This window comes from Myxocyprinus asiaticus, chromosome 39 (genome assembly GCF_019703515.2).
Source record: "Myxocyprinus asiaticus isolate MX2 ecotype Aquarium Trade chromosome 39, UBuf_Myxa_2, whole genome shotgun sequence".
Taxonomy (NCBI): Eukaryota; Metazoa; Chordata; class Actinopteri; order Cypriniformes; family Catostomidae; genus Myxocyprinus; species Myxocyprinus asiaticus.
This window is the reverse complement of record NC_059382.1, coordinates 6,525,474-6,540,274: the sequence shown is the minus strand read 5'-3', so window position 1 is coordinate 6,540,274 and position 14,801 is coordinate 6,525,474. Positions and strand designations below refer to the sequence as shown.

General features: G+C 36.3%; 1 protein-coding gene across 2 annotated transcripts in view; it reads left to right on the top strand.

Annotated features, from left to right (window-relative positions):
- The window catches only part of LOC127429840 (roundabout homolog 1-like), a 353,547-nt gene that overhangs the window by 317,423 nt on the left and 21,323 nt on the right, over positions 1–14,801 (top strand). For both annotated transcript variants that reach the window (XM_051679115.1, XM_051679116.1), the window contains 4 exons: positions 647–847; positions 5,423–5,449; positions 6,786–6,828; positions 13,001–13,155. In XM_051679115.1, coding sequence (XP_051535075.1) covers positions 647–847; positions 5,423–5,449; positions 6,786–6,828; positions 13,001–13,155 — 426 coding nt within the window. The remainder of the gene's footprint in view (positions 1–646; positions 848–5,422; positions 5,450–6,785; positions 6,829–13,000; positions 13,156–14,801) is intronic.

The following is a 14,801-nucleotide window of genomic DNA, read 5'->3' as shown; positions in this document are numbered from 1 at the left end:
ATTATAGCAGAAATAAACCGCTCTGAGCAAACCTAAACAGTGTTTTGGCAATGATAGGCAGACGAAGACGATGCTGATGATGATATGAAGAACCCAAGTGCAGTTTATTTACAGTGGCATCCAAACGTGAAACATAACAAAAGACTTGACTTGACTTGACCAATGGCAAACATGAGGGTTTAAATATACAGACATTGGGTAAAACAATAACAAGAAAACCAATCACATGTCTGAACTAATAATAAGACTCATGAATCATGAACCAATGACATAACAGAATTGATAACGAATGAACAAGACAATAAACCAATGAAAACAAGACACATGAACATGGAGGGAAACAGGATATCACATGACCAGGAAACAGGAACAGGCACTAAACTTCCAAAATAAAAGACATGAACACAAAATATGAACAAAAACACATTTAACCGTGACAGTGGCCTGTTGAGGAGAAGTGTGCTAAAACACATGTGCTGTGACTTTTTCAGTTATCTGAATTACAATTTTCGCCTGGCGGATAGGAAAATGTGAAATCAAAATGGTTGAAAACATCGAAATCAAGTGTATAATAGAAGAATCTTTTGACTCCCTTTCTCTGTTTATATATCTCCTATATATCTTTCTGTTTGCGTCTTTGTCCCAGACTCTTCGGGCCGAATTGTTTCGCCGTTGGATGTGGAAAACACGATTTCTCAGCAGATCTCAGATGTGGTTCGGCAGCCGGCGTTCATCGCTGGCATTGGTGCGGCATGTTGGATTATTCTCATGGTCTTCAGTATATGGCTGTATCGTCACCGTAAGAAGAGGAACGGCCTCAGCAGCAGCTACGCTGGTATCCGCAAAGGTCAGTGTATGTACAGTACATTTCTACTGGGATCAAAAATCAACATGAAATCTAAATTTACCCTATTTACTTTCTTAATACGCATGTTCTAATTGTGTATGATTTGTTGGTAAACGTTATAATAAAAAAAAAGTTTTTGTGAACATTCATCAAAATGTAATAACTTGCTCTGCTCTGAAATGACTTTCCTTTGCCGCTGACATCACCATGGCTGTGAAGGCTATTTGTTAATGTAAACCAATAGCCAAATAGCTATAAAGACATTGTTTTAGGTAAAGCAGTTTTTGTAGGTAATTCTAAAATATTAACAATGGTAAGCACAGTAATTTAATACTGGTTAAATAATAAAGGTTACGGCAAAGGTTCCATAAATCTTTTGGGGAACTATCCCTTTAAAGAAAAAAATGTGATACAGTTATGTTTCATATTGACTTTAAGGACTATGTGGAAAGGGTTGGGAATTCTTTTTTTTTTTTTTTTTTTTTTTTTTTTTTCTGTGCCATGGTGATAATTTAAATGGTAATAATTTAACAACACATCATGTTTGAGCTGATTAGCAGGTTAGTCACAAAATTATACACGGGCGGCCAAAGGTTTGGAATAATGTACCGATTTTGCTGTTTCGGAAGGAAATTGGTACTTTAATTCACCAAAGTGGCATTCAACTGATCACAAAGTATAGTCAGGACATTACTGATGTAAAAAACAGCACCATCACTATTTGACAGAAGTCATTTTTGATCAAATCCAGACAGGCCCCATTTCCAGCAGCCATCACTCCAACACCTTATCTTTGAGGAATCATGCAAAATTGCTAATTTGGTACTAGAAAATCACTTGCCATTATATCAAACACTGCTGAAAGCTATTTGGGTCGTTAAATGAAGCTTAACATTGTCTTTGTGTTTGTTTTTGAGTTGCCACAATATGCAATAGACTGGCATGTCTTAAGGTCAATATTAGGACAAAAATGGAAAAAAATAAACAGCTTTCTCTAGAAACTTGTCAGTGAATCATTGTTTTGAGGAATGAAGGCTATACAATGCTTGAAATTGCCAAAAAACTGAAGATTTCATACAAAGCTATACACTACAGTCTTTAAAGACAAAGGACAACTGGCTCTAACAAGGGCAGAAAGAGATGTGGAAGGCTCAGATGTACAGCTAAACAAGAGGATAAGTACATCAGAGTCTCTAATTTGAGAAATAGATGCCTCACATGTCCTCAGCTGACAGCTTCATTGAATTCTACCCGCTCAACACCAGTTTCATGTACAACAGTAAAGAGAAGACTCAGGGGTGCAGGCCTTATGGGGAGAATTGCAAAGAAAAAGCCACTTTTGAAATTGTTAGAGTGGACAAAGAAACACAGACATTGGACAACAGATAATTGGAAAACAGTGTTATGGATCTTAACCCCATTGAGCTTTTGTGGGATCAGCTAGACTGTAAGGTGCGTGAGAAGTGTCCAACAAGACAGTCACATCTATGGCAAGTGCTACAGGAAGTGTGGGGTGAAATGTCACCTGAGTATCTGGACAAACTGACAGCTAGAATGCCAAGGATCTGCAAAGCTGTCATTGCTGCACATGGAGGATTTTTTGATGAGAACACTTTGAAGTAGTTTAAGAAGTTTTGAACATTTCTTTCAAATTGTAATAGTAATTTTTCACATTAATAATGTCCTGACTATTCATTGTGATCAGTTGAATGCCACTTTGGTGAATAAAAGTACCAATTTCTTACCATAAGAGCAAAATCTGTACATTATTCCAAACTTTTGGCTGCCAGTGTATATTGTTTACATCTTCTCTTGCTGTACAGTCACCAAACAGCCATAATAGACTGAATGTAGTTCAGTCTTTGAAGTGTCTCTGATTTAAAGTTTTGCCCTGAGCTTTACAGCTGCTTGTATTTGCACTTTGTAGTCTCAGGTTTAATCCAAAATGTCAGGGACTTTTATTAAACCTAGTGGGAGAATACTGTAGGTTTTTTGTAATATCTCCCATTTTCCTAAATTAGATGAGTCTAGATGATCCCCGCCTTCAGGATCACTGCCATAGAATTCCATATTTTTTCCAAGTTTCAAAACGCAGGTTCCTCTTTTGACCACAGTGAATCACAGCTGAGCCATGCCAGTCAGAATTCAGAGCCACGTTTGCTTACATTCACTTTTCTAATTTTTACTTGAAGAGTTGGTGAACAGCACAATGGTGCTTTTCCGATGTGTGCTAGCTAGCATGTCTCAAGGTCATGTAGCTAATGGAATGTTCATTGGCATGAATCTAAAAGGAAAAGATCCAAGCTATTCATTAGCATTAGCATTCAAAGACTCCGATGGCTGGGCCGCATTTAAGCTAATTGAACGTGTCGACCACTAGAGCACAAAGACAAACCAAATGAATATGTAAATTTTTCAAGGTTGAGAGAATCTGAATTCATTTAGCAGGATGACTCGACAACTCAACAAATGCACAAGATTGACAGGTGGCTTGTTTAAGATATTTCGCAAAAACGTCAGTGCCTACCAAACAACCGTACTTATAATCGTGAATGATTAGTTATTTGTGTTCGATATAAAAGATGGTTTAAACAACATGAAAAGACTGTTAGCCCATAATGTTAGTACGTACGATTGTAACGTTAAGAAAGAAGAATGTTGTTTTGCGCCCATGAATAAGTTACAACTTGCACTTTTGGTCAAAGTTGAATCAAGGACCTGACATTTTTTATTTTTTTTTATTTTTTGTAATTTTTTTTTGCTCTATTTCTGTCTTGTTTTCCAGTAAAATACAACCTGCATAATATGAAAAATATAAACTTTCTTAAAACAAGATACATTTACTTGAGAAGCAAAATCGCATAATGTATTAAGACATAATCTTAATAAATCGCATAATTTATTTTTTACCCCTTTGCCAAATGGTTTTATTCAAGCAAAACAGTAACATGAAAGGCTAAAACAAGATAAACTATTTGCCAATGAGGTAAGAAAAGTAAACTTAAAGCTACACTATGTAACTTTATTTTTTTATTTAACAAAATGTTATTAATGTGAGAGTGCAACAAAAATCCATCTTCCAAACCATGTCTTTACTTTACCCAAATACACTTTTATAAACCTATAATAATGATTTATATTTTAGAGCTGTCGGGACAGATTTTGCGGGAAATTGCATACATAACGTCATTCGCCCGTGCATGTCACGTCGTATCCGTACACAGAAAAAATAAGCTACTGTAGCGCGTGTATGGTGTGGGAGTAGCGTGAAGCTGAAAGTTTGTTGTCACGACGAACGAGAAAAAATTGACCATTCAAAACGGCAAAACCTCTGGTGAATCACAGGTTGTAAAAACAAAGAAACCCTGAACAGAGCAGAGTCTACAAGCAAAAAGGGAAAACGACAGAGTCCGTAATAAAACCCGAATCAACATCGGCTTGGCTTTTCAGAGGCAGCGACAACTGAAAGGATTTAAAAGCTACCCGGATATTGCTTTTATCTTACTCAACTGGTAAGATATTTTATTGATATGGTTTACGTATATTTGTCTGTGTGTGTGTGTAGTGAAATACAATAATTATACTGTAATCGGTGCAGAACATTTCACATGCTATCACACGTGTGTATTTTTCTTTATAACGGCAATAATTTATATAAATTAATCCTTTAGTCCTAGGCTTGCCAAGGACATGTGAGTCTTGAAATGGTGTTGACCACTGGTTGGTAACAATGACAATCTATAAATTAGTTACTACTGTGGTCTATTTGGCCAGAATATCCTGCACTTCTAAAAACTTTACAACGTTTGACCTTATCAGACTAGCAATTGTTATGTCCAGCATTTGGCCCACCGAGCGTCAATATACTTTGGCTTCAAAATCTTCATGCGCACAGGATAAAATCATCAAAACGCCTCAATCTATTAGATTCATCTTTTCTCAAAGCACCGCCGATAAACGTGACATTTTAAAGGGATGACGGCAGCTGACAATTTTAAAGGTTGTTTTCCCGTAAATAGGCAAAAATGAGAAGGTGAAGATAGCAGGTGTTGAATTCTGATGTTTCTGGTGTAACAGCCCAAAAAAAACAAAAAACAAAAAAAAAAAAGTCTGCCGGCGACTACAATAAAAATTCAAATGAACTAGTCAAGGCAAAAAGGAGATATATACTCCATTATACATTCATATATATTTTAACATACATCTTTTATGTTGATAAAAAGTGTTATTTTGTGTTATTTTGACCAGTTGTCATTTTCTGCAAATAAATGCTCTAAATGACAATATTTTTATTTGGAATTTGGGAGAAATGTTGTCAGTAGTTTATAGAATAAAACTTATTTTATGATGAGATTTCAATGTTCTGTATCAGATGTTACATTAGACACTGTAAAATAGAATTAATTACAACTGCCTTTTGAAAACGTCATATAACGAGTGTTTTTATGCATAAAAATGTACGTTTAATGCACTGTACTGATATTATGAATAATTAATGTTTTGAATCATGACTAGGAATATGAATCTCATGAATAATTAATGTTCTATTTTCTTTTTTGTCTCTTTGTTCTGCAGTGCCCTCCTTCACCTTCACACCAACAGGTAATCAACCTTCCTCACTGCATTCAACACCCATAATACTACAGTACCTAGAATGTGCCCCTTTCCCTTTCACATTCATTATATGGAAAAGAGCGGCCAGGATATTATTCAGAAATTCACCTTTTCTGTTCCACAGAAGAAGAGAGTCATACGAGTTTTAAATAAAACATGAAAACGACTACATTTTCATTTTTGGGTGAACTGTTGCTTTAATAAATGTTCGAAAGTATCAGCTGAATGACACCAGGAACAGTGTGGGAGGTACAGTCTCTCTCTTTAAAAATACATCTTCCACCACAAGAAAGGAACCTTTAAACCAGTCTGAGGTTTACAAGGATAATCAAAGAGAACTTTAGCAAGTCACATAAAGTAATCTGCATAAAAAGACGTAAAATGTTTAAAGAGGAGAGTGCTTGACTAAAGAGGGCTTTTAGAACTGGCAGAGGAGGTGATCAAAGCTCCAGCGCCTCCCTAACGCCTCGGCCTGGAATGGAAGCAGTGACATCAGAAGTCTTGTGACCAATTAGACACATTGACAGAGAAGACCCGTCCCAGCATGTTGAACTTGGCTTTGAACCTGGCTGACTTTAATATACCTGTGAATGACAAAGAGGCCATTTCAAATATTCATTCTTTCACACACAATACAATAGTCACAATAGTTTATTTTTCTGAAGCCACTGTTGACTCACTTGCTTTTCAGAGGTTTTTATCAAAGCGAATAGAGAAGGGAGGGGTGGGAAGGATTGGTAGAGAGAGAGCATGGGTTACTTTTTTCTGCTTGTTTTCAGTTGTAAAAGAAGAAAAAATAAATGATTCCCACACCCTTAAAATGCAGGAAATGCAGGATCTTAAATACTTATTTTACTGTCCTCTCTAAGTGTGTGTGTGTGTGTGTGTGTGTTATCACCCCCCGCATTTCTAGTCAATGTGTTAAAGGAGTAGTTCATCCAAAAATTTACATTTTGACACTATTTACTCACCCTTATGTTGTTCCAAATCTGGACTTTCTTTCGTGAAACACAAAAGAGGTGTTTTATATATATATGCCTTGTTATTATTTTCCAAACTGTGAAATCAGACAGTGACCTGGGACTGTCAACTTCCAAAAAACACCATAAAAGCATCATAGTTTGGATGACTCGTGTGCTATATTCTAAGTCTTCTGAAGCCAGACGATTGATTTGTGTGAGGAACAGACTGAAATTTTTATCATTATTAGCTGAATATCTTCAAATCTCATTTGCCCTTGCATGTATTTAAATAACTTAACAGTGATACATTTTTATGTTTATATGTTTTGTTTTTCTTTAATATACTTTTATTTGTTCTACAGTGTCCTATCAGAGAGGAGGAGAGGCTGTGAGCAGTGCTGGAAGGTGAGATGTTGCAAAAATACTCATTTAGTTATTTAACACCTTAAAATATTAGAGTTAATGTTTATTATCAACCACTAAAATGCACATGGAGGGTGTGTACTTTCAGTGTAGTTGCATTTTATAGACACTAGAGGGCATTTTTGCCTTTGCAATGATGCTTGGGATGCTGTGCACTGAGACAGAGCCCTGCAGAACCCCCCAAATGAGACAAAAGCCCTCCGTTTCAACCCTGTTAATGAAATATTTTGTGACATTTGTACCACTTTTAACAAATTACAACAAATTACTCTGGAATGTATGTATGTGTGTGTGTGTGGGGGGGGGGGGGGGGGGGGGGGTACAGTAAGAGAGGAAGCCGTTTACAGTACTTCGAAGAATCACATTGAAGATTAATTCCCCAAATTTTGGCTTTGATGTTCTTTTTTTGTCTTTGATGCCCATCCCTGGAAAAAATCTGCACTTGCTCTTTTTTTTTTAATCACTCTAGTTCAGGTTTCTAATGCGACGAAAACATCTAAAACGTTACAGGGCTTAATAATAAGGATGCCCTGGTAGTGAGAGAATTTTGGGCAAGTTGATGGAACTTGTTTCAAAGACCTTACATTCACTGATGTGTTTTAATAACTTCCAAACTTTAACATTAAGTTATCTGTGATGTTTTGAATGTTGTTTTGCAAATTCTGCTGTCGTAAATATGTCACCAAGATAGCATAATCTAGCTGGTTGGCATAGATGAGGTTTTGTCGGAATTGCGATAGTGACTTGTGAGTCTTGGTAACATTAGTTAGAATGGGCTGAAAAATGATAAATTAAACAGTATTGTTTTGCACCATATAGTATAAATAAATGTATAGTAAATGTATAATTAATGAACATATTTTTTATGAAAAATATAATTATATTTTTCTGAGACATGTATATCTTTTTCCACTATTATTATAATTACTATTTTTTTAATAATAATAATAATAATGTATAATTCATGATTTTATTTTTTTTTTTTTTTTTTTTTTTTTTTTTACAATAATAATAATTGTATCAGTTATAAAGAAAATATTTTAATGCATTTTAATTTTTTACATTTTATGTTTAGGAAAAATAAAATATAATTTTCTTGGGTATAAATAACATTTGTAATTTTTTGTGGCAGAGCTTGTAATCTGAACTACTGGCCTGTACAAAAATCCCAATCATTGAGGCCCGGGGTGTAAAGTAATTGAGTAAAAATACTTAAGTATTATACTTAAGTATTATCTTTTGGGTTTGTACTTTACTCGAGTGCAATTTAAATGGAATACTTGAACTTTTACTTAACTACATTTACAAAGAAAAAATAGTACTTTTTACTCCTTACAATTTTATTTCAACTTGAAAGGTATATTTTTGTAGAGCATTTTCTTTTGTCTTACTGGACTGAAGCCGCCTTTTCACTGCATCCGACAAACAACAGATGACAGACCAGAGGTCAGTCCTTTCAAATTGAATGTCACACGGCGGCTGTGTGGAGTTCCGACCATCTGCAGAGGCGGAATTTCGGATCTAATTTGAGCTTCGGATACTTTGAAATATTTGTACGACTAGACTGTATGCGACCGCCCGACGTAATATGATGTATTCATTCATAATTATAAGTGTGAAGTGAGAAAATGTAAGTGTTTTTATCCTTAACTTTTTTCTAAACTCCTACTTCTACAGATTGGACAGTTATGAAGTCAAAAATTATAATTCATGTTGCAAATATATATAAAAACAAAAGGCTTTTGCAATTAAATGCGTACATGTCATTTATTTCTACACTTGCCGTCATATTTAAATCATATCTTTTCATTTCTATTCCCTATTTGCTGAATTATTATTGTTGTTGTTGGGCAACTATTAATTATAATAACTACAAAAACCGCAATGATATTAATGATAATAAAAATAATGGAATCTGAGTACATATTAATTATACATTATATTTAATCCATTTAATCTACTCAACAGCAAGGTTTGATAGCAAACCTCAGAAAACAATTCACAAAACAAACAACATTAACTTATTCTTCAAAGCTTTTTTTTTTTATTTTTAACATATTTATCTTTCTCTATGTCTGAAGGAGTTGGGTGCTCAGACATTACAATTCATGAGAGCCTTCTCCCATGCAACGAACACTGCGTGACTGTAGCAACATTTTTGCAAAATAAAATAATGTTGTTCGTTACACATCTCAGGGCAGTTCCAAAGTGAAATGTCCACTGTGTGGCACTAAAAGGGAGTGAAATGTTATCCCGAACAGATGAGGTTTTTGAGATTAATATTTTATCGAGACTTAAATCAACAAAGCCGACCTCCCTAACCTAAACCTTAAACCTAAACCTGACGATAGTGTCATAAAAAGCAAATGTGACATGAAAAACACAATTTCTGAAGCAAACACGTAATTTTGTGGTGCTACTATGACAATTTCAGCTCACGTGTCGACTCGTCTGCTCTTCAGGTCCTTTGTATCACATATGCAACACTCTATCAGTTGAGCTACCGTGCAGTTTGATCACACTTGTAAATGTAGTTGGTTATGTAATGCAAATGCTAAAATGAGTCATATGTAGAGTAAACGTGTTTATATGTCATAAGATAGCATTGTTTGAGGAACAGAGTGAAAAGTACAACCCCAATTCTGAAAAGGTTGGGACTGTATGAAAAATGCTAATAAAAACATAAAGGAGTGATTTGTAAATTATATTCACCCTTTGCTATATTGAAAGCACTACAACTACACATTATATGATGTTTTACCTTGTGAATTTTACAGTAATAAAACAATGAGTTTTACAGTAATTTCAATGATTGCAACAGGCTCCAAAATAGTTGATACAGGGGCAATTTAAGACTAATAACAATTCGACGAGTTGAAATAAGTCAATGTAAAACAGGAGATGTTAAACAGGTGAGCAATTGTGCAATAGTACTGTTTAAGCAGCCTCCAAAAAACAGCCTAGTCCTTCAAGAGCAAGCATCATTCAAAACTTGTCAATTTGCCAACAGATGCTTTAGAAAATAATCCAGCACTTTGAGACCAAAGACACATTTTTGGATTTTGGGTATTTCACCCTCTATAGTGCACAATATAGTTAAAAAATTCAAGGAATCTGGTCAAATCTCGGTGCGTAAAGGGCAAGACGAAAACCACTTCTGAATGTGCGTGATCTCTGATCATTCAGACGTCACTCTCTTAAAAAACATAATTCATCTGTAATGGGTATCATGAGCATGGGCTTGGGATAACTTTATTAAACCTTTGTTAGTCAACACCACTCGCCGCTGCATCCACAGATGCAAGTTAAGACTTTACTATGAAAAGCAGAAGCCATACATCAACACTGTCCAGAAGCGCTACCAACTTCTCTGGGCTCGGTCTCATCTTAGATGGAAAGTAGAACAATGGAACTGTGTTTTGGTCTGAAGAGTCCACGTTTCAAATAGTTTTTGAAAAAAACAGACGTCGTGTTCTCCGGGCCAAAGAGAAAAAGGACCATCCAAGCTGTTGTCAGCATCAGGTCCAAAAGCCAGTGTCTGTATGGGCCGGGGGTGTGTCAGTGCCCATGTCATGGGTAACTCACACATCTGTGAGACCACCATGAATGCAGACAGATATGTGCAACATGTACTGCCATCCAGCACCATCTTTTCCAGGGACGTCCCTGCATTTTCCAGCAGGACAACTTCAAACCACATACTGCCCAGATTACCAGTGCATGGCTGTGTAAGCAGAGAGTGTGGGTGCTAGATTGGCCTGCCTGTGTGGCGCATTATGAAGCACACAATATAGCAATGAAGACCCTGTGCATTTCTGCAGCTAAAGGCCTGCATAATGGATGAATGGGGGAAAATTCCACTTTCTGAACTTAAACTTGTGTCTTCAGTGGCAAAATGCTTAATAAGTGTTATTAGAAGAAATGGTGATGTTTCACATTGGTAAACACTCGACTGTCCCAACTTTTTTGGAGCATGTTGCAATCATCTGATTTGAAATGACTGTACATTTTCAAAAAAACTATGAAATTCACAAGGTAAAACTTCATATAATGTGTAGCTGTAGAGCTTTCAATATAGCAAAGGGTGAATATAATTTACAAATCACTCATTTTTGTTTTTATTAGCAATTTCATACTGTCCCAACTTTTTCGGAATTGGGGTTGTAAGAGTTTATGAACTGGTAATCTGCCATTTTACTCGTGATTTGAGTGAAAGGGGATAAAAGTCATTGTTGTTTTAGCGTATCTAGTGTTCATTCCACTAGGAAACTGCTATGTTACGTATATCAGGCCACATTAAAAAAAACATTTTGCTAAAATGTTGTTATTGTAACATGATTCTATGACCAGATTGTGAATGCCACTAAGGGAGAAATATGACAGTAAAAAAGCGACTTAACAAACCAGTAGAATTTAACAACATTCTCTCTCACACAATCCCCTCTCTTGTTTTCATTCTAGCTAGGAAAAAAGGTACTTTTTACCTTTTTAATATTTTAGTACAATTTAATGTGAATAAGTTTTTACTTTCAATCAAATATGCTTTTGACTAGATACTTGGGACTTTTAACTGAGTCAAATTTTTACTCAGTATCCATACTTTCACTTAAGTAAAATTTCTGAGTATTTTTTACACCCCTGGTGAGGCCTGACTTAAAACAATATCAGTGCTTTGAAATAAAAACATCTAAGAGAACCAAATATCAGTGCATAGTTTGTATTTCAGTAAAATGATAGAATCAGTTAAAGATCTAAATTCTATTGCGCTTTACAGTAAGCAGCTCTGAATGTATTCATATATGTGTTTATCCAGAGCCTTCTCCAGCACTTGAGGTAACAGTGACAGACTGTAAAACACTGGCATGCACTGAGAGTTCTGGGCATTTTTTCTTCAGCAATGGCTCAGTTGATTTGTATTGTTCTTTCCAGGCCAGAACAGAAATGTTCACTGGCATTTGGGTAACCCACACAGAGACCTAACGGTCACGTAGCCTCGGGGAAACGGTGTCATCCGCCATGAGCAAGTCAAGCAAACTCAATCCATTTAGCACAGATACAGCATTATGCCCAGAGAGATGCACTGAAATAGAAGAGGAGTGTGTTTCTTGTTCAATGAAATTGTGTAATGCAGAAAATCTAGATCCCATTTCTCTTAAGCTGTGGACACAACAGGCTTTGAGAATGCAAAATGATTTATTATTATGCAAAATGTGTGTCTCGATCTTCTATTGGTCAATATTTTCTCTTCATTCAAATTTGCAGGTCAAAGTCAACTTGAACTTTCGTTCATAGTGAAATACGGAATTTCTTCACATGAGCTTGCATTTCCAATCTCCCACGCTTGGATATGTTTGAGTAGGGGTGAATGGAGCGCAAAGTGTAATGTGATCACACCTTTAAATTAAACTTTCCACTTATTTATAAATTCCAAACGAAACTGGAGCTGTGACTGAATGATCAGCACACGTGCTCTAACACATTGGGCTGTGGCTAAGGATATTTTTTGGTCTTGCATGGCCCAAGGGCACAAGCCTTTTTAGAGACCACCAAATATGATACACAATGTTTGATGGCTCCTGTTGTACTCTCTTTTCAAGCTAAAGAGCCAAACAAACTTTGGCATGTAAGTTTTATGGCACCGTCTAGTGGTTATTTGTGAAAAACCGTGGTTTCAATGTTTATATCCATTTAAAATGGTGGCGGACTTGCGCAAAAAGTGACTCTTATGTTGGGATATTGGGAATATTGGGAATTGTTTATTGAAAAATGTTTTTTTTTTTTCAATTCATATTGTATTTGATGTGCTGAATAGAAATGTGATACATTTAAATCCATATTTATAGACCAAGGAGAGGAAGTTGTCATGGCCAAACTCTCAAACATTTGGTATCTCTGGAAAGCCCAGGGAGTCCTCTGATAATACCCCAAGATTTACCACTGTAGCATGTATGGACTACAGAAAAACTTAAATAACAAATGTTCTAAACAAAAATGAATTGCTGGTCCTCAGGAGGATACTGATCTTTTAAAGCCTAATTTTCCAACTGGACACTTCTCATCTTTGCCATGGGACCCTCTTGGACACTGTGCCTTTTGTGTTTACACTTTCCATGTTGAAATATGTAATACATCAGATTGTATGTGTGTTTTTCAGGCCAGGTTTGTTGAATATAGGTGAGCCGGCCACTCAGCCCTGGCTGGCGGACACCTGGCCAAACAGCTGCTCCAATCACAACGACTGCTCCATCAACTGCTGCACTGGCAGCAATGGCAACAGCGACAGCAACCTGGCCACCTACAGTCGCCCAGGTGAGTGTGTCTATTTTGACAGAGGTATTTCGTACAAAGACGAAACACTGTGTTCTATTCAAAGTCAGACGTTGGAAGTTCCTATTTGTTATCACCGACATCCATACATAATATTTAGTAAAATCCTCTCAACAAATCGGTACATTGATGTCATACTTAGGTTTAGAGATATGAACAAACGTGTTCATGTTTTGTGCTGCGGAGATAAATGCTACCTCAAATTGTGCGGTTTGTAGAGAAGAGAAAAATTAAAGTCCCCCTGAAGTGCCTTGAAAAATTTAGTTTCCTTTATCCTGTTGACATATTTCCTACTGAAACATGAAGTTGGGATAGGACTTGTCGATAAGCACATGCATTTTTAAAAAACAGCCAATCGCAGCCCCCAGCAATGCAAAACACACAAACCCACACACACACACCTGATGCTTCTCATGTCGAAGAGAGCCGGTGTTCAGCCGGGGAAGCGATCTACCGAAGTCTGACTGCTTTTACACTGACTTAATTTGAGGACAAAAAGATGATCTAACTGATCTTTTTCTACATACTCACAAACAAACAGCGCATTGCGGTATTTGCTTACGACAAGGCTTGAGCCCTTGTACAAGTCAATCAGTTCAGCTATGCCTAGAAATGGCCCTGACGTCAATGCAGATGAGAATGAGAAACAAGCGAAATATCACAATATCGATGTTTTGAATCACATTACACTAAACACAAAGAATAAACAACACTTACTCATGCTGTACATCCCAAGAAACCCCAGAACCTGCATTAAACATATAAATAGTTTCCTTGCATCTGACTCCCTCGTTGGCATGTCCCATTCAGCAGAGATCAATCATATGCCCTATTCCCTTCAAGGAGAGTTACCCTCCACTATGAGAGCTTTGCAGGGCTGAAAGGTGATAACTGTCATTTACAACTAAATTTTTAAGTGATTCTAATTGGAACATTTGTTTGGAAGAACCCTACAGCATGGACTGTGCTTCCTTCATAGTGCCCTGCGAAGTCATGATCAGCGCCAGTTAGAACACAGTCAGACACGCTGATTAGATGTGGGGGGAAGAGTACATTCTCATTCTAGAAAGCATTTGATTGGACAAAATTAATGCAGTAAGTTGCGAGTCATGCATTTATCTGGGTCTATTTAGCAGGAAGAGAGAGACTGCAGATTATAAATGCTTATATCTTTGGAAAACTTATTTTGTCAACGTTTAGCAGTACTCTAGCATATAGATGGGCTTAAAGCTAATAGATATGAACTAAAAGCAGCAAAATTATCTTTAAGCAATAACTTTTCTAATTAGTTACATCTGGCAAACAATAAAGCAGGTAAAAAAAAAACCCATAGACTTAAACACATAAGCGCAATAATATTGTGGCAGCAAGTTTTGCACAGCAAGCGCAAACATCATAGACCCGCTTTTCAGTGACATCAAGGTTGTTGATTTCCATTCAGGTTTTCAACTTGGAAGTCTGACATTTTTTTCCAAGTTGAAGGTTGGAAATATCGACTTTGTCAGTTGAATTGAACACAGCATAATATTGTCTCTCTTTTTTTGTTTTTTTTTTTTGTCAAAGACAACTGCATATGTGTGTTGTTGGATTGTAGACGTTTTAAGCTAAATATTGAATAAGCCCTGCAG